The sequence below is a fragment of the Delphinus delphis genome, chromosome 6 (genome assembly GCF_949987515.2).
Source record: "Delphinus delphis chromosome 6, mDelDel1.2, whole genome shotgun sequence".
Taxonomy (NCBI): domain Eukaryota; kingdom Metazoa; phylum Chordata; class Mammalia; order Artiodactyla; family Delphinidae; genus Delphinus; species Delphinus delphis.
This window is the reverse complement of record NC_082688.1, coordinates 85,983,006-86,008,947: the sequence shown is the minus strand read 5'-3', so window position 1 is coordinate 86,008,947 and position 25,942 is coordinate 85,983,006. Positions and strand designations below refer to the sequence as shown.

Here is a 25,942-nt window from a genome sequence, read left to right as displayed (position 1 = left end):
CTAGGGACTGGGGAGGGGGTGAAACGGGGAGTGACTGCTAATTGTCACCAGGGATCTTTCTGGGATGACGGAAATGTTCTAAAACTGGATTCTGGGGATGACTGAACAACTTGGCAAATTTACTAAAAACCAGTGAATTGTACACTGACTTATATGGTATGTACACTACACCTTACACAAGCAGTTTAAAACATATATATACACACACAGAGCCTACAGCTGAAGCCCTGCACAGCTACAAAGTGTTAAATCTGTGTTTTGGTTGTCCCTCTTACTTTCTTGACTCCAGAGTGGAAAAGATGACATCAGGCTATTAACATTATGAGAATGCAGAATTTTGCTATTCAATTTCCTCTTAAAGATAATAAAGGAGGATGAGGGGAGGGAATCATGCAGGGGGAGCAAATAAATCTGCTCTTTCCTCATTATGGAGTTCAAACCGGGTCACGGCCCTATTAGCTGGTAACCACGAGTAGCTTACTTATTACTGTGCACTGCCGGCTGGGGCAGTGCTGGGGTCTGGGAACAGAGTCCACCACCCTGTGAACACAAGACCTTTGTAATGGGCAAAGCCAGGCCAGGCATTAGGCTACACACGATAATGGACACGCTAAACAATTAGGAAATGAGAAACTACAGAAATTCTTATGTTTAGTTCCCATATTGAAATCTAGCAAGAGGGAGGGTATATGGGGATATATGTATACATGTAGCTGATTCACTTTGTTATACAGGAGAAACTAACACAACATTGTAAAGCAATTAGACTCCAATAAAGATGTTAAAAAGAAAAAAAAAAATCTAATACAAGCCACTTACCTCCCAAACCTCAAACTGAGGTTTTATTTGTTAAAATCAGTATCAACTTAATAATTTTACATAATCAAAAACCTTAATCTGGTAAAACAGGCACACCATGTATGATACCCTAAGACAACCTACGTTGCCTCCCCTCTCCCATCTCTTAAAGAGCCAACTTGCCAAGCATGTATTAAATAAACTCACTGCTTTACTCAGTCGGGCCTTACAGCCCATGTGCTAGCTCTGCTTTGCAGACTCATGACGGGTCTCTTCGCAGCAGAACAAGGGACCGGACGGTACCATCACTGTAGACAAGGAGCGGGCTCTCTGGGGCCACGTCTGAGTGCTGTGAGCTGACAGTACTCACTGATGGAAGGCTGGAAGGGGCAGGGTGACAAGCATATGGAACAGCCCCTGCTGGAAAAAGGGTCATGAAAGAGCTAAGTGCAAGGATAAGCTAGTCAGAGTCTCTGTAGTTTTCTGACCATCCACAGCCAGGACACCAAGACTGCCCCTGCCACCTACTCACAGAAGTTCCCAGCTGGAAGCTGCAGCACATGTGCCATGTCCAGAAGACATGCATTTTAGGCCCATCTCATACGTCCCTGTACAAAAGTTTCTGAATAGGGGAAAAAAAAATAGTAAGTACATAAGTGATGAGAGGACCAATCTGATAGAAACGGCATGGAATTATTTTTAGTTGAAGTGGATAGGATCTCATGAAAATGAAATGTTGTGGAAAAGAGTATTCAGGCAGGAAAAAGGAAATACTATATTTATCCCCTTCTCTCCCACCACTCTTGAGCATTTCCTCTACTTTGAGAAGAAAGCAGTAAAACTGTTTTCCCTCTGCTCAGAGACACAGTGACTCAATGGCATGGGGAACCCCACACTTGGGCCCGGAGTACAGAAAAACACCACCTGACAGGGGTCACACATATTATACGGCTGCACTTGGGTGAGTGGCACCCCCCTGGCCTATGAAATCCTTCCAGTGGCTCTCACTGTTCTGCCTGGGAGAAAATGGGGAGAATGTTCCAGCGGCCTCCTCAGGGGCCCACACTGTCCCTGACTGCTTGTGAGCCTGCAGCTGAACTACTGCTCTCTGTCAACAGAGGTAAGAATATTCCAAGAATGCCAAGGACTAACAAAATGACCAGCACTGTTTGCTCATGATTCATTCCCCTCGTCCACATCCCACTTTCTCTCTCATTCCTTAACCTCTATTTAAAATAAACTTCACAGGGGAAAACTAGGGATCAGGTGAGTAAAAGCAGTTACCTGCATAATCTGATAGAGCTAGCTGGCTAATATAACATTTGACATGAAAATTATCCTGCATAAAAAAAGACTTCCCTTCTCATAAAAAATTCAAGCATGCTCATAATGTAGAGGGCATGTGGAACTTCAATCCTTAGCAACTAAAAAGCCAGTGTCAGTCTATAAGGTTTTGTCCAATGACCCTTTTAACTACTTGAAAATTATATCTAATTATCAAATAATGTTATGGCTTATCAATAAAGACTTCTTCCTGAAAAAATATTGATCCCGGATTTACATAAGCAAGGACATTCTGAGAAGCCTTTTTAAAATCACGCACAACCCATTACTCATAGTTGAGACAAACACTGGGCCCATTTCTTCTGTGTCTGGGTGGGTTTCTATTAGTAAGTCAGCATCTGGGGAAACTTACTAACTATTCCAAGCCAGTTCTACATAAGAATAATAGTTATTGTAAACTCAGACCTCTATAGTTACAGGGTGTGTGTATGGGGATATCTCAACACTTGTCTTTAAAAGCTTCCTGGAATTACATAGGGCTCAGGACACCAGCAAACACTGTATTTCGTGATAGCCAGACTTTTTGCAAATTGAGATCACTTTAACTAAGACCTGAACCCAAATCAATATAACTGCTCTGATGATTTCAACTACAATTCTCTTTGGAGGATCCCTGTGGAAACTTCCAACAGAATGTGAGGCAGTTTTTCCCTGAGGCAGAGTGGCCCCAAACAGCAGATTCATGTGTCAGCTTGGGAAACAGGTGCACCTCTAGGCATGGCTGGGACCTGCCAGAGAAGTAATGGGGCTGCCTCCCCGGTCTTAACTCTGGGGATACTTCAGCTGGCCCATAGACACCAGGCTGATGTTCCAACTCATGCCCTTAGGGCCATTCTTCCCGTGGCCAGATTTCTTGGTCTATCCTGTTGGTTCTCAGGGTTACTTCTGTTCTCATTAATATACCACGGATGACAAATGACTTTAAACCCTGATAACAGCATTGTAAAAGCCCATCACCACCAACAGTAATAACTACTGTTGGTGAGCAATGACGCAGTGGCAGCTCTTTGCTAAATGCGTTACAGTAATTATTTTACAGGTGAGGAAACTGAGGCTTACACAGGCTAGTTTATTCAAGATTAAAAAGCTAGCAAGGGGTGAATATGGGATTTCAACCCATCTGTCTGACTATGAATTCCATATCATGAAGGCCTCTGGGGGAAGGAAATGTACTTTACGATTTCAATTTACTTCTAAGAGCGCAGATGACCCACAAGGCATTAGCTGCGGCCATCTCCAAAGTTCTGTGGAGAGAGAAGTTAATGGAAACCACACATGTTCTGGGAAAGGAGAAAAAAAGTGTCTATCCACAACAGATTAACGTTTCTCTTGCCAAGAAAACTAGAGTCGGGAAACTGCCTGGGAAGTAAATGCTCTTGACAAATGAACTCTTTATACTGAGCTATTGTTAAAACTGAACTATTGTTGAAATAGTATTTTATTGTTCACTTATTTTAATTTTGAATTATTTCTGATATTACAATTTACTATAATGAGCTGTCTTTTTAAAAAAGGAAGGTTTTTGTTTTTGTTTTTTTTCTTTTTTTTTTGTGGTACACGGGCCTCTCACTGCTGTGGCCTCTCGCGTTGCAGAGCACAGGCTCCAGACGCGCAGGCTCAGCGGCCATGGCTCACGGGCCCAGCCGCTCCGCGGCATGTGGGATCTTCCCGGACCGGGGCACGAACCCGCGTCCCCTGCATCGGCAGGCAGACTCTCAACCACTGCGCCACCAGGGAAGCCCAAAAGGAAGTATTTTTAAATATGCTGTTAACAGTTTTTCACAGGAAAAAGTGCCACCAAGAATACAACAGATATACTTCTTTATTTTTAACCCTCATTTAAACGATGTGTCTCACCCTCCAAGATTATTGGACGATCACTTTAAAGACAAGTAATAAGAATACTGCAGGTCAAATATATTTATAATACATTCCCCTCCCCTTCTCTGTAACAGTGTATGATTGCAAAACAGGTCTGATACAAAAAAATTAAAAACCGAGCAACTATGAATACATGTTCAAGAACTACAACAATCACTTAGGGTTATTTTACTCTCTTCTCCTTGTCCTGTTCAAGAATTTGAACACCAGAGCAAGGAGTCTTGTAGCAACAAGTCAGATTTCCTCTTCTATTATCTTGAACTTCATCAGGATTATAGCACTTCCCAAAAACATCGAATGTGAAGTTAAGCAAAAGTAAACAAAAACGTATCTTTCACCTTCTGTTCTGGAGCCAGGTTTGCTCCACCTTCACTTTTTCCACTGAGCCTCTCCCTAGGAAGGCTCAGGATGACAATGACTTTGCATTATGCCCAGGGCAGTTCTAGGGAAGCATGAGTCAGAGGCAGACACAGACGCAAACAGCGCCAGTTCTGGAAATAGCGGCTGCAGCTTTCCTCCAAGATGGGAGATAGTGGTCACAGTCTCAGCCCAAAACCTCCCCGGCTCAGAGGTAAAAGGCCAATGAAATGGTTAAAGAATGCACACGCACCCAAGCTATACATGCACAGTGGTACATCAGTGATCCTTTGATGGAAGGTAGTTCAGCATCATTTAGATTCATCTTATGATAACCTGGTGCTCTACGATTAGGTAATGCTACTGCTGGCCATGCCAGTGACTTAATCTCTAATACAGACTCAAAGTATGCCAGGGTTGGCAATACGGGAGTATCATCCAGTGCCTTCTCTCCAGCAGCGTTCATTTTGATGGGAACGAAGGGAAGGGCGCCTTCGACAAGTCTGAAGCAGCTCAGTACCTACCTTTTCTTTTCACCTGCCCACCTGAGACACTATCTGCCCGCTGTATCGCAGAAAACACACAAGCAGTTTCTTCCGCAAACCATAATATTCCTATTCACTTTGTCCTGCCAATAGTACATAGAGATCTGGGGGACTAAACCTTTTATAACCCAAGTTCAGCATTTATTAATACTGTTTTGGGGGTAGAGTTGGTTTCATTTGGCCTATAAGCAAATAGCCAATTCAGAAAGATTACAGAAAAACTTCACTTCACTTTAAATTTGCAATACATCAAGGTATGAATATATTTAAACATGGAAAGCAGCCATGCATTTTAGAAAAAAATTATAATGTATATATTAAAAAATATCTGCACAGACTGAAGAAAAGGCATTTGTGAGAGTACCTTTACTGCATTCCAAAATAAAATGGCTTGTTATCTGGTCACACTATTGTTTGACTAAAAACAGCAAAAACATTTTCATGTCAAAGTTGTTTGGTCCGTGACAAATATCACAAAAACCTCAAATAACCTATGCCCTGTAAAGTTTACTAACTTAATATGAAAAGCAAAATTTCACACCAACCCTTGAAGACACCTGTCTCACCACGTAGTCTTACCCACTCTTTGGAAGGCCTGAGCCTTCAAGATCTGACCCAGTCCACACCTAACCAAGCCAGGATGGGAGAGTCCTCCATAAACCATGAAAAGGCCCTCACTCTGGACGAGTTTCTAGGCCACAAGGGGTGGCCTTGGAGGGGCAGCCTGAGTCTCCCAGACCTTGCTTCCTGCCACCCCCAGGTGTCTGTGCCCCAGAACACGACAAAGACCAGCTGCACACGTTTCTCCTGGCCCAGCATCCAAAGCTGCTCCCCACCTCCTACTTCGAGGAGCTGCCCTGGCAGACAGCTGAAAAGAGCACGGGGGGACAGAGCCGGGCCTGGTCCCAGGCCAGCACTGCGGACCCCCATGTTCTCACATGTAAAACAAGGGTTGGAGTCAGAGAAGCAATAAGGCCTTTCCCCCAGTCTAACAACTCCAGTCCTGTACAGCATTCCAAATAAAGCGCTGAAGTGAAGCATGAGTTGTTGAATTCTCCACGAGATGCTCTCCCCGCTGTTCACTCTTGTGGCCAAGCACACCCAAGTGTCAAGGACTTCAAGTAGCTTTCGTAACATTTTATTCACTAGCACACTCCTCCAGGTGCTTGATTTATCATTTTTCCAGGTATTTTAGACAGCTCCTAGCTGGCAATTTTATTTTAAGTTACCTGAACTTTTTAGTTCTTTCTAATGTTCTGTGCAGCTGCACTACATAACGATGATTATTTCCACAGATCCAAAAACTATGTTCTAAACTATGTTAGAAACTCAAGATGACCAAGAACTATTTTAGAGAATATAATCATTTCAAGACAACTACCTGTACTAGAATTCACTTTTTGTCAGGAAATAAACTGAATGCAACCCTGCCTAGTGAAAGGTAACAGAGGTAGTCTTCCCCTTAGACCAGAAATATACTGCAAAATGATAACAGAGGAGGAGGTATGCCCAATACTCAGTGCCATTCATTAGCGCATATTTGTATAAGCTCCACCAGCCTTTAAAGGAACTTCAAATCATAACAGTTTGGGGAAAAGAAATAAAAGCAATGACTTGAGTACAAAAAATGATTATAGACTGATTTTAAAATGGAGCTTTATTAGAATAGAAATCTTATCAACCTGAAGAGCACTTTGAGAGCTTCCTGTTTGGAACAACAACAATGACAATTTACTATACTGTAGTAGACAAACTGAAGAGAGATGCAAATGAAACTGTTAGAGTAGTGCGGAGAAATAGGACCCGTCTTCTTGAATAAAGTCAAACGATAGAGACAAAACATACAGACTTGTATGAGTACTACCGCTATATGTGCTGCCAACCAAAGAACAATTACAGGAAGAAATCAAGGCTGGTTTGCGGGGTGGGGGGGTTGTTTTTGTTTTTGGGGGTTTTTTGGTCTATAAATAAATTTAAGAATGTTTTCCTATCTCACTACTGTGGAGAAGGAAAAAAAAAAAAACGAATGGTGTCTATCCGCATGCTATTAGGTAGTCAGTCTTCCACCATCTTATTTGAAGAGGTGCTCCAAAATGTACTGAATGCTTCGTTAGTGCCAGCTGTTCTAGATAAGACACCTCACTTAACTCCCACAAGGCTCTGGCAAGACGAGTATCCAGCCTCTTTGACAGGATGACACATGGTGGTACAGTCATCAGGGGTCCACCTTGGGAGCCAGGCCCAAGCCACCCAAGGTCTGCAAGCCACCCAAGATCTGCATACTTCAGGAAAGGTCACCTCTCCAAGACATTAGCACCCCTCTGCAGAAAACAACTGGATTTCATCAGACAAAATTCCAGAGACAAGAATGGATCATTCTACAAAGATCAAAAGAAAGGCACACCTAACAAGGCTATGTGGACAAGGAGGACCAGAGTCACAGGGAGACAAGAGTCGGAACAAAAGTAGGTCACGGCGACTCCCACTGACACATGAGGACTCTAGGCTCAGTGACTCATTTGGGGATCTTGGGGGAGACATTCAGATTTTCCATTTACTGCACTACTGCCTTCTGATCTGCAAAATGGAGGACAAAAGTTTATTAGGATTACCTAGATACTTACAGATCCTCACAAGAAATAAAAGCCTTAAGTATAAAAAACATGGTTTAATACCCATGAGAATGGCTAATGTAAAGAAATCTGACAAAAAAAAAAAAAAAAAAGAAATCTGACAATACCGAGTGCTGATGAGGAGGCACAGAAACTGTAACCTTAAACATTGCTGGTGGCAATTTTTAGTAGTTTCTTAAAAATTAAACATACAACTACCAAAAGGCCAAGCCATGCCAGTCCTAGGTAACTACCCAAGAGGAATAGGTCTACACTGAAGATAGTTAAACCACTATGCTAACAGCCAGACACTGCAAAAAATCCAAACATCTATCAACCAATAATAGATAAACAAAATGTAGTCCATCCACACAACAGAATACTTCACAATAAAAAAGAACAGGGATTTCCCTGGCGATCCAGTGATAAAGACTCTGCGCCCCACTGCAGGGGGCACGCAGTTTGATCCCCGGTCGGGGTAAGATCCCACATGCCGTGGGGCAACTAAGCCCACATGCCACAACTACAGAGCCCTCGCACCGCAACGAAAGATCCTGCATGCTGCAACTAAGACCCAATACAGCCAACAAATAAATATTAAAAATAAATATGGTATTCCTTATTTAAAAAAATGCTTGTTTGATTTATAGAAAGATACATAAAATGATCAATGATTTGGTTATACACTTAATGCCATTTTTGTGGCCTACCTCACAAGTTCATTTGTTCTCATCACCAAAAAATAAAAGGGGTATATAACTGTTCTTTAAAATACTGTTAAAAAAAAAAAAAGAGGTCATCTGTGGTGTTGAAAACACGTGGAATACTTTTTGAATAAGAGAACACAACATCCAAAAATCACAAGAGGGGGCAACTCTGAAGAGCTCTGGAACTTGAAGTCACCACCCCTAACTCTGAAACATTCTCATTTCTCATTTTGCCTTGAAACCAAATATTTAGAGGGAAGGAAAAAACCCAAAACTGAAAGACGCAAATAAAAGGAAAAAAAATAGAGAAATAGAATGAAAAATTTACATCCTCAAGTTCAGAGGTAGCCTAAACTTGCTGCAGCACTTTGATTTCACGTTAGTGAGCCAAAGAGAAATACAGCTTACCCTTGAGCAATGTGAGTTTAAACTGCATGTGTCTACTTACACGTGGATGTTTTTCGTTAGTAAATACTACAGTACTACATGATCCGTAGTTGACTGAATCCAGGGATGTGGAGGAACCTCAGATATGGAGGACTCACTGTAAGCTAGTTATACCTGGATTAACCTCCAAGTTGTTCAAGGGTCAACTATACCAACTTCACAGTTTCAGTATGTTCTTATGAAGACAATCTGAATTTTGAGAACAGAAATTACGGCATCCTCAATTCTACAAAATAACAGAAGTTGAATGAACTGGAGCAAGTATTTGTCTCCTGCTATTAGCCTGGACAAGGCTTGTGGATAATGCAAATAGCCCAAAGTGATATGGCTTCCTTTCCTTATGAGATCCAAATTGCTCTGTATGCATACCTAATGTACCTCTGATACAGGTTTCATTCAATTCTGTTTTCTTTTGTTTCTAGTTTTTTACATCTCAACTGTAAACTCTCTGAGGACTGTTTTCCATTCATCTTTGTACTCCCTACTCCTTACTCATTTATGTTTTATGTGTTGTGGATATGCAATGAAGTTAGTAAATAAATACTTTAAGTAAATATAGAATTTAATAAGGAATGCATTACACAGAATCATAAACAGTATTACATTTCTAGCCTTGGGTTTCCAAATCATTCTGATTCATAAGTGTCAGAAGAATTTTTATGATGGGTTCCAGCCTTACTTGCAAAACATGGATGGATTTATTTTTTAAAATCATATATTCAATAAAGACACTAACACTATTTATATGTATGTCAATCAAACCCCTATCTGTGCTTACAAATCAGGTAAAAGCATTAAAATGGATTCAGTTAATTCAATTACTCCATTTCCCACCATAACTTCCAGCCTGCATGTGTAAAGGGCTGCTTTATCAAAACAAGGTCCAGGAATGGAAACTCTAGTCCAGGGTAGCCTCAGGTAAAATGCATCATATGCTCATATCCTTAGTTTGTGCTACATTGGTTTAGATTTATTTATCACATGCTAGCTTGTAGTAAATGATCTTTGATATGTTGTGTGTTTTATCTCCCATGGCCAGAAATGACATCTCCTGTTTCTTTGGCATTTTCCAGCAGCTTCTTACACAGGGCCTTATATACAACAAATCTAAGAAAATATGTTGACTGATTAGACTGATTTAGGTTTTCAGCTCTCCTCATTATCTGAAAAAATAGAGTCCTTTAACTTTTTTTCCTCTGCCTTGTTTTATGCACATATAAACTAAAATCACATAACCCCAGAGTTTTGTGTGGGAAACTAACATATGACAGGAAAGAGTATGAGAAGAATACAATGGAGGTGGAGTTTTCTAGATGAGATACTTTCAAAAAGCACCAGTGCTTTTAGGCCAGCAATTCTACCCAAGTGGATCAGGGTGAGTTTATTCACTGCCAGAATACAGACAGAAGACTTCAGGGTATCCACTTTAGATTTCTCACAAATATAAAGCCAACTCAAATCCGACTGACTATAGAATGAAGTACTGTAAATTTTAAAGTTCCTGACAACAAGGCATCTTAAAGGGTAACAAGAAAGTAAAATAAACGTAAAGCACTTTATATACGGCATCTCATTTGGTCTTCAAATCCACTCCCTGAGCAGGCAAAAACAGTTATCATTATTCTCATTTTACAGATGAAGAAAATAAAGCTCAAAAGCAAGTGACAATTGGGAAAACGGACCCACAATGAGTTATATTAAAGAAAAATTTGGGGAATTTACAGAAAAAAATCTGGGCATCCAGGAGAAAAAACCAGGTCACTGAGGAAAAGAAATGAGGCCACTGTCAAACTTTATGCAAGACAATGGAGGAACATATCTAGGATACTTAAAGAAAATATGAGCCAAGGATTTTATGTCTAGTTGAACTGACCCTCGTGTATAAAGAACAAAAACTTATAAACATACAAGAACTCAGGAACTACTGCTGCCCCAAGCTCTTCCTGAGAAACCCACTATAAAACTAGCTTCAAAAAACCAAACTGACTGAAGATCAATACAAGGGTAGGTGATGAGCATTAAATATAGATGGACTTGCAGAATTAAAACTAAGTGATTTTATAAAGGATACAGTATAATATGTAATGGTTACATCCTCTGACATTGGAGGTACAACTATCAAAAAGGGGAGAGGGGACGGGAAGATTATATGAAAAATACTATTAGTTTGTGTCATAGGTATTTACCTGGAAGCTAAAAGGTAACACCTCAAGTCACAGGATGGAAGACAGAGTGGGGTGGGGCGAGAAAAGGTTAGTATCTAATTTTACTATTGCTCACAGCAGGAAATCAATACACATGAGCAAAAAAAAGTGGACAAGAGGCAGAAATGTGTTATCATGTCAAAGTAACCATTAGAACAAAAATACAAGCCTTCCTAAATGCCAAAAAATGGACAAAAGAGAAAAAAATGTATCATAAAACTGTAAATATTAATTTTATAATTAATACAAATTGGCTTAACTGGCCTATTAAATGAAAGAATTTTCAGATGAAAGCAAAAGTCAAGCGACAAACTTAAGGAACATAATTAGGTGGCAGAGTTGGGATCAGTGTCAGTCTTCCTGGCTCTGAGCTCTCTTTGTAGAAGAGATGAAAAAGATGACCCACGACAGCCAGGAAAGCTCTACCAAATGTGCTTTAATGGAAACCTCCGTCATTAGAGAACAAAATAAAAACCTGGACATTAAATTTTTTTTAAATGCAAAAGCCAGGTATAACTTTATAGAAAGGTACCATTTGTGAGATTCACTCATCTAATTCATTCCACAAATATTTATTGAGGCTGTATGTGATCAGGTCCTTTTCTAAGTACTGGAAACACAAGGCTTGAGTGTCATTTTTCCTTTGTGCAGAGACCCAGAAATATAAATGAAATACATGTTGGCTAGACTTAAAGACACATGCTAGTGTCGGCCTCCTAAAATAGAAGATTAATGGAAACAATGACAGGCCCTAAACTACACTGACACCAGTAGGTGCTACTAAAATAATGCATCTTATTAGTGCCACATGATACCAGGCACAAAACAGCAGCTCATTAAAATGCCTGAGATGAGAATGATTGCCAAGTAAAGCATTCTGTCACAGGAATGTAACTAATGCTTCCTATAAAACTAAAAGTCACAAAAATTTCCTCTGCCCGCCTCCCTTTTCTAGCCAAACTCTTATGTTTTATATTAAAATGGCTTTCATCTCTCACGGCACATAAGAGTTGATGGCTGCTGGCATCAAATCTGCTAAAATCAACAATGGTGTAATTATCTGCACACTTTCAAGTGTTTCCAAAATACATGCTGGTTGAGATTTTCCTAACTTAGAAACGTATGCTTTATGTTGGTGGTCTAGGAATGTCAATAGCCTGGGTTAAAGAGAATTTTTAAGTCTTGCCCAAAGCATTCTTTTCTACAACAATTATTCGATTTGTTTATAACTCATCTACCTCCACAAAGCATCTGACATATCATATTGCTATTCTGTGAAACTACTTTAATGGTACAGTTACATGAGTTGATACATGTAAAGCACTGAGAAGAGTGTCTGACACATGATAAGTGTCAGCTATTATTACAGTAATAGTTCCATTCAAAGATTCTTTTTAAAATATGTGAATAAGTGCATGAGGGTAAGTGGATGACTTAAATTTTCCCCATCATGCCAGCTGAAAATGGGAAGAAATTTTAGTACACTCAAAATTCTCACTTTTCTTTAAAGAACTGCAGATTCTTAAGAAAAATCTACAAAATCGATGAAAATTTAATCCTATAAAATTATACAGATCAGACCTCCTTCCTGAGGCTACCAAAAATACATTTTATCAGCAATTCTTCCTTGGTCCAGCTAAGGGGAAAAAAAAAAAAACAACCAAGATCTTGTGAAACCAGATCTAACCTGAGACCTGGTACAGAAAATTTAATAAGTTATGTATTTGTTAGGGATTTACAAGGAAAAGAGGGAGACGCACAAAAAAGACTGAGTTCCAAATATTTCAGCAATAAAATAATGAATTGCATATTAACAGTGCTATAATTCCCCCTTTTGTTTGGTTTCTTTGTAATTATTTTTAATAAATTATTCTGCCTCCTCCTATCACTCAAGTAAGTCGTCATCCAAAGGCACAATCAGTACAACAGAGGACACAAAGCCACTCACTGATAGGGAAGGCGTAAGAGAGGGCGGCTGGTGCCTCAAGAGCTGTGACTCATTAGAATCCATAAAGCTTTTCTACGAGATCAAGTATCAATGAAGCTATTGTAAGAGGTTACAGCTATATAAATGTAGACTAGTTATGAATTCTCACATGGCAAGAGCATTTTCGAAAAGAGGAAAGGGCACCAGTGCCTGGGAAACCACTCAACACGAATGCTGCCTCAGTTACAGAAGAGTGGCTGCCCACACCTACCATTTTGCTAAATGCAGGTAGTGCCTATAAAGAGAAGGGACCCTTTGGTTCAGCACTCCCTAAATTCATCTTGTGCCGTTTTGCCAAGCTTTGAATCCTAAGAGCTGCAGAGTCAAGCCTAACACCGTTGCCGACTGCTGTTAGAGATCCAAGAAAAAAAACAGAAAATTTTTATTAGTCTTAAACACTGTTTTCCAGAAATCATAAACCAAATAGAAAACAGATCTTTGTCACAAAAGACAAATAGCAGTAAAGCACTTTATTAAATAGTTTAAAATTTGTACCTACCTTTATCATTTTGAATATTTCAATATCAGAATTGTAATAAAAACATTCTCCTAGAATGTGTAAAATTTTAAAAGGCGCAATAAATGTGGCAAAATGCATAAGCCAAGTTGGATTTAAAAAATCTTCTGTGAATTATTATCAAGGTTATCAATGATTTCAGTTCAGAATCAAGCGTGTGGAAAGAACAAATGAAAAAGCTGAGTGAAAATGGTCCAGAATTTAGGAAGGATACTGTCACAAAGAAAATAGTTCCAGTATTTTCTCTCTAAGACTCAGAAAATAGAATTTACCATTTAGATCCCACTAAAATGGCCGCTAAATGCTATGAATCCAGTTTCACAACCATCTTTCTAGATTTTCATGTTTCGCTCAATATTTCAAGGAAAACTTCACCAAATTTTAAACAATTTTATGCTTACGGGTATTATTTTTCAGGTTCTGGCAGAAAAGAATAATTAAGGTAACCTTAAAGGGTGCTTTTCTTGGAGACCATTTGCACCTAGCGTTTCTTATGACTAATCGTAACAGAGGCCAATCTTACCCTCAGCAAGACACTTGCTTGTAAACAGACACACATGAAGGAGCTCTTGTTAATAATAACAGCAAACCTTAGTATTGTTGAAGTTTCAATGTTTTGAAAGTATGCCAATGAGTACTTCTGACATCATATTACTTACTGATGACTAGAAATTAGTATTTTTAAAATTTGTTCTATTTTCAGATGTGCATAAAGTAGAAAAGGTACTTCTTTCAAATATGAAAACTGGAATTTTCTTCCTCTAAAAAAATCATAATGCCAGTCAGATATTTTCTTCAAATATATGACTTCATAAATTATTATATAATCCTTAGAATACTGATTAAAGAATTATCGAAAATGCTGTGTTATCAAGTATATATTTATAAGAACATTATATTAGTCCTTAATCTTTCAATATGATAGATAATTTGTATTTATCTTTGAACCAGTTAAAAATAAAAGCAGGAAAAAAAAAATGTGTGTTCTTCCAAAACCAGTAGTCATTTAGTAAAATCTATTAACATTATTTTTTAAAATATACATTATACAATCCACTGTGGCAATCGCCATTGTTTGACCCGCCCCTTGCAGAGCAGGCTGACCCATTCATCCTAGTTGTTCTTTGTATAGTTGTTCACATTCCCCTTGCCTTTCTGTTGCATAAATTATTCAAACTAAATAAAAGGAACTCGAAATAGTGAAAAAGGAAGAATATCAGAATGTAAGGAGAAAATACCTGAGGACCAGAAGCAAAAGAGAGGTGAGTTTTGTAACTAAAGTTGAAGAAAAAAAAACCAACAATGTAAAGGAATTCAGTTACACCAGTGGAAAAAGGGCTAAAACATAAAGTAAAATGGAAATAAGTGTCAGAGAAAATAGGAGAAAATGCAGACAAAAGAATGACGCATCTACAGAAAAGACAAGAAATGAAAATCCGTAAGACAGCACAGAGAGACAGTAGAGCTATCTGGTGGGTGGGTGGGAATGACACAACACAGCAGTAGGCCAGGAAAGGCCAGGAGAGCATCTTAAATCACTTTACCGGTGGTACCTCTCATTCACCCAGTTTACTTTATTTCATTATTCGTTATTTTAACCCACAGCTGAGCACAGTATAAGTTTGTTTTGCTTCTCCTTCTGAGTTCACTGAAAACCTCAACTAGTATTTCAAGTTACACCAGGTTATGCCTACCACTTAGCGCCTTCAAGATTTTAAGGGGGGGAAATAATCATTCCTGTAAGATTCCATTCTTTAACGTTTAACTCCTCACCAAACGCCCCTCTTCAGACTCTGGCCTTGCACCACTGCTTTCTGTTTTCCTTCCTCGAGCAGGTCAGTAAAAATCAGAGAAAAAATGTTATGACCCTTGCATAGTTAAATACAGACCAGTCATCCCACAAGTTCACCCATCAGGGATGAATTCTGCCTGAGGCCTGAAGGTGCAAATACAGACTTACGGGATGGAGGAAAGGGCAGCAGGAGGGAGAGAAAGGGGCAAAGACAAAGTAGGCAAATAAAAGCAATGGCTAGATTTTAAATGTACAACCAACCAGAAACGACTAAAACTCATATTCTTATTTTACAGTTACATCAAATGAATAAAAGCAGAAAACACCATAGTTTTATTCTAACGTTGCAGAGAAACAGTAAACGCATGAAAAAAGAAAAATTGACTTCTGCTATGGCAAACATTTAAAAAAACTTACTAAACTCAATAGTAAGTTAACTACCTACATTCCTACGAATAACAGGTTCAAATCCCAGCAAAAAGTTAACAAATGACCTATCTGAATACCCATAAGCACAGAATTTGATCTGCGTTTTGGAATAGACACTCGGGCAATCAGACGACACACCTCGGCTACCAGCTGCAGGGTAGCTTCTGTGCCTTTCAGAACTTGTTCTCATGCCCCTGGCAGCTGATCGCTCCCCCTTTCTAAACCCTGCCCTTGAAAATATTGCATGTGCTTTGCCTCAGTGAGCTCCAAACTCTCTCCCAGGTGCGGCAGAGGCAAAACAGTGGGCAAAGGGCTCAGCCGCTGTGCAGAACCAGAAGGAGAGACGGGAGACGCTGATAATTAATATTGTCTGATACAATTCTGAAATCTCCCACCTTCTTGCCCTGCCCACCTCCACCCTCAAAGCTAGTCAGCTTTAAGCTCCATTCCTGGAAAGGAAGCTCAGCATGATGGTCTCAACCCAGTTCATTTTCACGTCCTCCTCAAAACTGCTGCCCACAATTTCTAAGAAAAGTCAAAAGTGCGTCCTCCCCATAAGCTCCAACACAACAGCCTCTCTCAGGAGAAATGGCTCAATGAAGAACTCCAGTTTTCCTGGAAGGCAAAATCCTCAGTCCCTACCCTTCTCATTCTCAGAAGGCAGTGGTCAGGTCTTGGGTGTCACAGATAACGGTTACTTCAAATTCAGATTTTGGTAGTGATGGTAGCTGGTAATCCACAAAGATAAGGGCTTCCACTTCTTTTATGCATGATACATTGTGTGCTTGGGTAATCTTACTTTGGGTTTAAAAAAATAACAGCTAAAAACTATTTTTTAAAATACTAAATAAGCCGTAACTCTTTTTCCTTCTTTGGACATTTTATGATCTCATCTATCCATCACCTCACAAACATTTTTAAGAACACCTAGACCATGAAAGTTAAACAAACACGACCTACCATGGCATGTCAAGGTATGGTCAGAAAACTCAAGCCCATTCAAAATGACAACTTTTTCTATTACTGTTTAACTGAAGTGACATATGTGACTCTTGGTTTAAAGAGTCACACTCTTCACACACTGGATGACTCCTTACAAATGACTGTACTCCTAGGCCAGTTCTTTTTGTAATTCTCTCAGAAGCTGCCCTTGGTATCCTTAAATGCACTCTGAAACTTTGGTATCACCTTCATTACGATGTGCTCTGTGCACATTCTCGGACGCTGCAATGCCCATACTAAGGCAACACATCACAGAAGTTGGCAGCAATGCTATCAGCAAGAATTTGGCTTCAGAATCAGAAGTGATTCATCATACATTCTAGCAGCAGAAAAACAACACACTGCTATTTTAATCCCTTGGTGCTTTCAAGAATCAAAAAACAGTAAAATAATTAAAGCAACAAAAATCATATCTGCTGTAAGGTTTGTAAAAACGTTATTCACTTTTGAGAGTTTTCAATGAAATCACTCAGGAAACGACAGACTACTTACCTTATTTCGTATTACTTATTACAATGACAAATCAAGTTTTGACTTAACCCAATTTCAGGAGAAAACAGGTAGTCCAAACTTCTGCAAAGTAGCATACTGAAATTCTAAGTGTAGAAAAACAAACTTCTCATTTGCATTAGTAAATAAAATCTCTCCTAGTGTTTCAAAAGTAATACACTTCTTTCATTTTCTCTCTCCATTTTTCAGAGTACTCTAAAGTCTAAATGAATGAGTGTGCTACTGTCTCTGTCACGACCAAGCAGAGAAACCTGATACTGTGGGTGACTTATTCAGAACAACCCCCTTTTTTAGAGATAGTTATATGATAATATAATACCATAATAAATACTACTGGTCTAATGTAATAATGGAACTCGCTTATGTCCTAACGCTCTATTTAATAAACATGAAAGAAATCTCTATCCTGGGTCATTCTAACTTCCTGAGAACACAGTACGTTGATAAGTCACTAGAATTATCAACCAGCGTTTCTATAGAACTATCCAGGTATATCTAAGGTTTACTGCAAACTTTAAAAAAAAAAAAAAAGCTACTCTGTCGTTGCGACCAAGTATTCAGGGCCAGACGGGGAGACTGATCAAGAACTCCATCCAGTGCTCTCTTTCGGGGACCCCTACCTTTTCCAACACTTCTTCTGTCTCCTTTCGTTTCCGTTTTCGGGGTCTCCTGTTCACTCGGACCCATTTGGCGACCTGAAGTTCAAAAACCACAGGGCATTTTAAACACAGAACGACGGGTCCTGCGGGCCGCCCCTCAGCGTGAGAAACAAACGATCGACAGCCTCGCGACATAGCCTTCCTCGGCTTCACCTGGGGGAGCCACAGGCACCCTTCGGGGCTCGCGGGGCCGCCTCAGCGCAGGGGGCCCTCGGGTCTGCGGCGAGCCGAGGCCGCGACCTTCGCCCCGGCCGCTCCCTCCGTTATCGGCCCGATTTGCCGCCCCCGCGCCGGTGGGAGCCAGAGCCCCCGAACGAGGGCCATCTTACCCACCGCTGCCACGCGACGCAGCCGACCGGGGTCTCCGCGCCAGGGATGCAACGCGCGACCCACCGCCCGGGGAGGGAGGGAGCCCAAGGACCGCGCCGCCCGCACTCACCTCGGCGCTCACTTGCCGCACGAGCCCGCACTCCGCCCCGGCCAGGCGCTCCCTCTGCAGCGGCTGCGGGGGAAGGGGACAGAGTCAAGTTTTTCCCGAGAGCCGCCCCAGCCTCCCTCCCCCGCGCCCCACCAACTCGGCGCGCCAACCCCGTACCTCGCCCGCGGTAGGTGAAGGTGGGAGCCTGGCGCCGGAACCCGCGCCCAGGGCCGTCCGCCCCGCCGGCCCGCCGGAGAGCGGGGAACGCTCGAGGCCCGCAACACCTAAGGCACAGCGCGGGCGGCGGGCGAGCGCGGGGCCCGGGCGGCGGCGCGGGCGGCGGGCGGGCGCTGGGCGGGGGCGGGGCCTGCCTTAAAGGTATAGGCGGCCGCGCCGCCCTCCCCGCAGGTCGCCTCCGCCCCCACCCCCGCCGGCGCTCCGCCTGTGTTATTGTTCTCTTCGCAAACATCTTTCTTCCCCTCCCTGCGTCCTGCCCGCGCCCTCCCACGCGCGGGCCGATCCCCGGCGCGCGCACTTACCTTTCCAGCCCACAAGCCTGCGGGACCCCGGGTACCGCGAAAGGGCTTCTTGACCGCGGTGGGAGCAGAATTGCTGCCCGCCGGCAGGCGAAAAGGCTTAGCGGCAAAAGCTCCCTCAACCCCGCGGCCAGCCTGAACTCGCCCTTCGGGTCAGAAACCTAAGTGTCCAGATGGCCTTCGCGGAGGGAAAGGAACTTTCCTAATGGAGTTTTCTCTGGGAATGGATTAGACGCCATTGAGTTGATCTTTTTCAGTGGCCCCTCCGGATTCCGGGGCGGTGGCAGGTGACCTCCTGGGGGAGAAGCCGCGAGCGCGTGAAAGGCGAACCCGGGGCTCCGCCCGCGCGTCGCGGGAGCTAACGCGCTCTGGGTGAGCCCGGCCGGCGCCGCGCTTGCCCGGCCTGTGGACCCCTCCAAAGCGACTAGCAGAATTTAAGAAAGGGTCAATACGTCTTCATAAATAGGGGTAAACTTTCCACTCAGTTTATAAAAGTGTGAGATACCCTCAGTCTTTTCCGCCGACCCCCAAAAGGCTTTCTTTCCATCCTCATCAGAAGTGGGCTGAACCAGCCTGGGGGGTGAGTGCTTTGGGAGAAGAGTCGGGTCGCACTCGCGTTTGCTGATGTTGACCATTCCTTTAACTTTATCGCATTTCTTTAAAGAAAATCTGTCTTGCCCTCTCTTTATTGCTACTCCATCCTTCTTTCAAGATCAAAAGCTTTAGATCAAAGCCAAGATCAAACTCACTACTTTAAATAGAAGCAACTTTGCCATGGAGTATTTTACACAAAGGGGAGCTTCTTAATGGAGACATCAGAGTGGAAAACTTTATTTTATCCCTTCATCCCAGATTCATAACTGGACTAACTTAAAATTACATTGATGATGCACTTCTGTTTCCTAAAACAAACAACAGGACTGCTCAAACGGGAGATTCTTGACTTGGTGTTTGTGTTAACAGGAATTAAAAAAAAAAAAAAACCCTATGTAGAGTTAAATCAACATATTAACCGGTATTAGCTAAGTGCTATGAAATGCATGCTCGTTTGCTAAAGATTTTTTCTAGGTGTTATCGAATCTTTTTATATATAATGTACAACCATCGCATACAATTTTTTTACTGTAAACGAAATGCACAAAAATAGATAGTCTTTCAAGCCTCAAATGCACATCAATATAGGCAGGTTAAAATTACAAATGATGAAGTGGATTATGTAATTGCAGAGCTGCTTAATTTTAAATGGAAATAAAACTTTGAACTATTTAAGCTTCCCTGCTACTAATAACAGTTCCAGAATCAATAGAAATCTATCACTGACTGACATTTCCCTTTACCCACTAGAATTTTTTTTCTTGGGAATTCACCATGTCTAAGATTCCCTGATACAAACAGTTCAATATTGATGTACAGTGCCATGCCTAAATGTACCTCTCTTAAGTGTCCTCTTTGTTGATTTAGCAACAATTTAAAAACATGTCTTAGAAGAAACAAAAACCAAAGTAAATTCCAACAATCCAGCAGCAGGAAGAAAGATAACTATTGCAAATTAAACCTTACACAGACTTCTATGAAAATCTGCTGTTACAGCTGGGTAGTTAGTACTTGAAAGCTTTTTCCCCTTATAATTTTCATCTGGTTGTGGTCTCAAATACACACACACACACACACACACACACACACACACAAGATTGTTCCTCATTCTAAAAATCCCTTTGAGCCAGTGGAAAGATCTTAAGAACTGAGACCTGGGAACACCATCTCGGTGCCATTGACAGTCTCCTTTCTTGCTAGCACCCAGTTCACAGAGAATCTAACGGTTTCTGGCACAAGCTGAGCAAGAAAACATCCTACTGTTACTCTGCTCTTCTAGGACTCTGAGTGGGTAGCAAAAGCTGTGGTCCATTCTAAGTGCCTACTAACTTGTCTCCTTGTTTGTCCTCTTGCCCCCCAAACCCACCCCCTCAATCTTTCTTCTCCACAAAGAAACCAGAATGGTATTTACAAAGGTAGTTCAAATGGTATCACTTTGCTTTACTGAGAATGCATTTCCTTCTCTTTTTTGCCTGGCTGGCTCCTACTTATTCTCTAGTGCTGGGCTTAAACAACACTTCCCCAGAAAGGTCTTCCTCACTCCCCAATCCAAATTATGTCATCCCACTGTGTTTTCCTGTTTATTTCCTTGAAAGTAATTATCTTTTATAGATATTTAAATTTTTTATTTTTATTATTTTTAAAATAATTTTTAAAATAATTATTTATTTTTGGCTGCGTTGGGTCCATTGCTGCAAGCGGGCTTTCTCTAGTTGCAGGGAGCGGGGCCTACTCTTTGTTGTGGTGCGCGGGCTTCTCATTGCACTGGCCTCTCTCGTTGTGGAGCACTGGCTCTAGGGAGCGCGGGCTTCAGTAGTTGTGGCTCGTGGACTCTAGAGCACAGGCTCAGTAGTTGTGGCATGCGGGCTTAATTGCTTCGCGGCATGTGGGATCTTCCCGGACCAGGGCTCGAACCCGTGTCCCCTGCATTGGCAGACAGATTCTTAACCACTGCGCCACCAGGGAAGCCCTAAAATGTTTTATTTTTATTGAGACATTATTTTTTAGAAAAATTTGTGCAGATAGCACAGAATTCCCATGTGCCAACATAACCCACAGTTTCCTTTATTATTAATTTCTTGCATCAGTGCCAGGAATTTGTTACAATTAATGAACCAATATTTGATACATTATTAAGTAAAGTCCATAGTTTACATTCGGGTTCACTCTTGTGTTATACAGTTCTATTATAACTATTTTTTATTAATTTATCAAATATCTATTTCCCCAACTGGATTTTAAGGTCCAGGAAGAAAGAGATCCTGTCCCTTCTGTTCCTGATTTTTGTCCAGTCACTAAAAACACTGCCTGGCACATAGTAGATGCTCAATAAATGTGTTAAGTAAGTGAATGGAAGGATAGAGGAATAAATGACTGAATAAATGGCATATGAAATTTCATGGGGGAAAATCTTAAGAAGAAGATCTTTCTAATTAACTCCTGCTCTACTAAAATATCTTAATTTGTAAAGAGCACAGAATTATACATTTTTAAAAAGGAGACACCATGGGTTTTCAGTTACATTGCCAGGGTACTTCTAAAATGACCTTTTTTAAAAAATAAAATAGAAATGGGAAATAAAAGTTCCTAATTCCCTCATATATTATTCACTAAAATTGTATCCCAAAGTGGTGGTAGGAGCTGAATTTAATCTGGAATGAAATATTAACATATTTCATGACCCTGGAAAAGTATTAATTCTCTTTGAGCATGTTCAATATAACCTCAACACGTTTCTCCTTTTGTCCACCTAAATCTACCTTTCTTCATCAGGGGACCCCAGTGAAGGACCCCAGTGAAACTTGAAGAAGACGACTTTTTAAAAAATTGAATTCTGTAGCTGGGGATGAATACTCTAATAACTGTCTTTGAAAATGTGGTGAAAGCACTTTAAAGCTATCTTTTAAAAACAGATGTCTTCTATTTTAATTATATCTTTAAAAATGGCTTGTCTAGTAGAGATGCAAGTTTTTTTTAAAAAAAAATGTTTTAAGAAACTTTCTTGTCAAAGCAGTTTATAACAGCTGAAGACAATTTCAGAAGCTGAGGGAAATGCCATTGCTTTTAAAATAAAAGCATTACTTAACCTAGTGGCTGGAGATTACTTTTGGAGGGAAAATCCTTTTTCTGTTTTCTTTTTTTAGTCGAGAGGAAGTAACTCCTTGAAATGACTCCTTTCACTGGAAAATGACAGTGATACAAATTTCATATTGTTAATATGGATGTGTGCCTCTGCTTGGTGATGAGGTACAGTCCAGAGGAATGAGAAGCAGCAGCATGCCTTCCTAGGCAACCAGAAGGCTGAAAGGGCTAATGAGGGAAGCCCTTTAATTAGACTGAACAGCTTCAGATGGCAAATTATACTCCCTTATGCACAGCAGAGGGAAAACTATCCACTATAAGAAGTCAAAAGACTGTTTAATACCAAACAAGGTAGAAAGGTCCAGAAGCTTTTGCTGGCTTCAGAAGGGCTCTATAGCCAACATATATTCAGGGTAAATTAGAAGGTAAGAGTCTACACATGTCTGGAAATAAAATCAAGGTTAGTTCAGGTTGCAAATAATAACAAGCAAGGAGTAGGGGCAAAGTTAGCCAATGTTTATGTCTTTAAATTTTGCTCTTTCATTTTAAAATGTAACATTCCTTTATGATATCTTTATATTTGACTTATTTGACTTTAGAAAAATTATAATTTGTATTATTGCCCATTTTGTCTGTATGTTAGAATGAATGCCTGATTTCTTTCTGAAGAAGATTTTGGCCCTGCCAAATGAACTTCTCAGTGGAAGTCCTTATAAAGCATAGTTTTCAAAAAAGGAAATCCATCCCACACTTGCTTCGCAGTGACCTGGCTGACAGAATCTCTCCTCTTAGTAACCATAACCCTGAACTCACTGTTGCTCAAAAACTTTTACAGAGCTTGCCTGAGGTAGCGTGCTCAGTTCTTCCATTTCTTGATCCCCTCTGAAAATCTGATGAAGCATTTGCTATCAACTACTGGCTCCCCAGAGAAAAATACACCAAGGTGCACAGCCACCCAACACACCAATTGTCAGGAGGTTCACAGAGTTTGCGGATACCAAAACTCCTGCCCAGGAAAGTCTAAGATTTTCTTGGGTTAAGGCAGACCACCTCACAGCTGGTGCAGGATGCATCTTACTGGTGCTCCGGGACATTCCTTTTATCGCATTACATTCTGGGAAGAAGCCATCAACCTTTATTGAGGTGCATTATGAAAAACAACCCATAAAATCCATCACCGTGTTTACTGTAAGGATGGTTTTAGATGGTTGTTTATTATATTAAATAGTAATTTTCTGTGAGGACCCATAGGAAAAACTTCCCCGTAGTATCAACATCAGGAATAGCTGGACTTAGGCAACTGGTTTGTTTTACCTCATGAACACTGCAAATTGATCCTTTTTCCTTCTTCTAGAAAGCTCTGTGACCCTACATCAAGCCAAGTATAGGAACTTCAGGGGGTACATATTGTATGCTAATGTAATTCCTGGCCCCATCTTATTTTCCTAACGTTATTTTCACATTGCTTCAGTTTTCTTATTTTAATTTACTTTTATCATGCTATATTTTGCTTTCTAAGAGTTTGCTTAACTCTCTTTTGAACAAGGAGGAGTATAAATAAATAAAAATATTCTGGGTTTATTTTTTCTTTCTTTAAATTTCTTTTTCTCTTTTGGAGGGAGGAAGGGGGTCTGAAAAAAATTTTATGGTTCTAGTATTTCGCTCCATTAACACTTAGAAGTGAAGTATAGAAGGTAAGGACTTATGATTATACCCTATTTATAAAATTTGAGGAAAAGAACTGTTAAAAAAATAAAGCCCAAAAGAAATATAATACTATACAAACATCACAGAGGACTAATATAAAAATGTTAACCAACCAAGTATTTTATCACTTTTGATATCAAAACCAGAGGAACATATAGACGGGTTATTCACTTAACAAACACATTGAGTTTGCCTACTGCAAAACAGAGCACTAGACTTTGTGAACACAAAGATGAATAAGACACCATCCCTGTCCTCAGGAGACTAGTATGACCAGGCGGTAAGGCAGCATGGTATAAAGAGTGCGCAGACAGCCTGTCTGGGTTTGAATCCAGGCTCTGCCACATATTAGCTGTCTGACCTCTTTAAGCCTCTTTCTCATAGAGTTGTGAAGATCAAATGACACATGCGATGTGCTTACAAGAGAAGGCAGTTGTTACTTATCAAAAGTGTAGACTACCGGAACTAAGAAGCAACACAACGTCACTAGAAGCTGGAGGAAAGTGACCTGAAGACAAAAAAAAGTGCTGAAGTACTACATATATCAGAGACCGTGGAACCTCAGAACTGGTAGAAAGAACCAGAGTGGCCAGTTTTGTACAAGATTAAGTTTACAAAGCACTTCCACATATAGACTGTTCTGTTTGTTTCTCATACTGTCCCATCTTCAGGATGAAGAGACTGAGTCTCAGGGAAGTATAGTGCTTTTAATATCTCATACTGTGTGGCCCTTAGACCTCCTGGCTGGAAATGTAGTGTTCTTCCTACTCTAGCATGAGAGCTTAGGGAACATCTAGCCCGACTGTCTCGCTTTAAGATATTTGCTTATTATGTGGATCAGATCAACCATACATTAAAACACAGCCCGTAAAATATAATCCCATACCATAAAGGTCTATTGAAACAGACATTTTAGAAAACAGGTATAAGTATATCCTCCTCAATCCCCATATGACTGCAGTTCTTTACAGGCACTTAACATTCTTGGACACTATAATCTTAAAGAGTTTCACAGGTGAAATACAAAATTATGGAGGTATGGTTTTAGATCAGTTGTTGCCAACCCCTGACTGCTCATTAGAATCACCAGGAGGGTTTACAAATCCTAGTGCCCAGGAGGCACTCCAGACCACTTAGATTCACATCTTCGAAAGTGGGCCCCAGGCATCAGTCAGTTTACAAGTCCCCCCTTCCCCGACCAGGGATTCCAATGGGCAGCCTGTGTTGAGAACCACTGGTTTGGATCATTTTAATGATGACCCATCTCTAATAGGTTACTATGAAGAAATTCCAGGTGTCTGAGAGACATCTAAATTTCAAGGTCAATGCCACAGAGGACAGCCACCTATTGTGTTCTATTACAATAAGTCCCTTTGGGCAGATGGCAGACACAAAGCTGGACAGGATGGGCTGTCAGGCTGACCTAGGGTAGCATTTCCTATAGCTTACTCTTAGGGATAAACTTCAGGGCAAGATTCCTTAAGCGTGCCTGTGTGCACGCGCACACACACACACACACACAACACACACACACAAGAATTAAAAAGAAGTGGAAATGGAAGATCTCAACACTACCCAGAAGGAAGGCAAGAATGGATGGATATTTGACTGTCTAGAGTTTTTTCCAGGTTCCTGGTTAATATGATTCTGGATCCTGACTGAAAGAGCATAGATCCTCGTCTTCAGGGCCCCTGATTTTAGTGCTGACCTGGAATTCTGTATACATGAGGTGGTATTTCCCACTCCTCCCCCGTGAACAATGCTCTAATTATGTTGATGGCTGCCACACATTCCCTGGAAACAAGCATTTTGCAT

At 40.8% G+C, this 25,942-nt stretch overlaps 1 protein-coding gene across 3 annotated transcripts in view; it reads right to left on the bottom strand.

The window, feature by feature from the left end:
* Positions 1 to 25,942, bottom strand: part of AOPEP (aminopeptidase O (putative)) — a 374,694-nt gene that overhangs the window by 65,511 nt on the left and 283,241 nt on the right. For all 3 annotated transcript variants that reach the window (XM_060014998.1, XM_060015000.1, XM_060014999.1), the window contains exons 12-13: positions 18,231 to 18,293; positions 17,753 to 17,827 (exon numbers count right to left, since the gene is read on the bottom strand). In XM_060014998.1, coding sequence (XP_059870981.1) covers positions 17,753 to 17,827; positions 18,231 to 18,293 — 138 coding nt within the window. The remainder of the gene's footprint in view (positions 1 to 17,752; positions 17,828 to 18,230; positions 18,294 to 25,942) is intronic.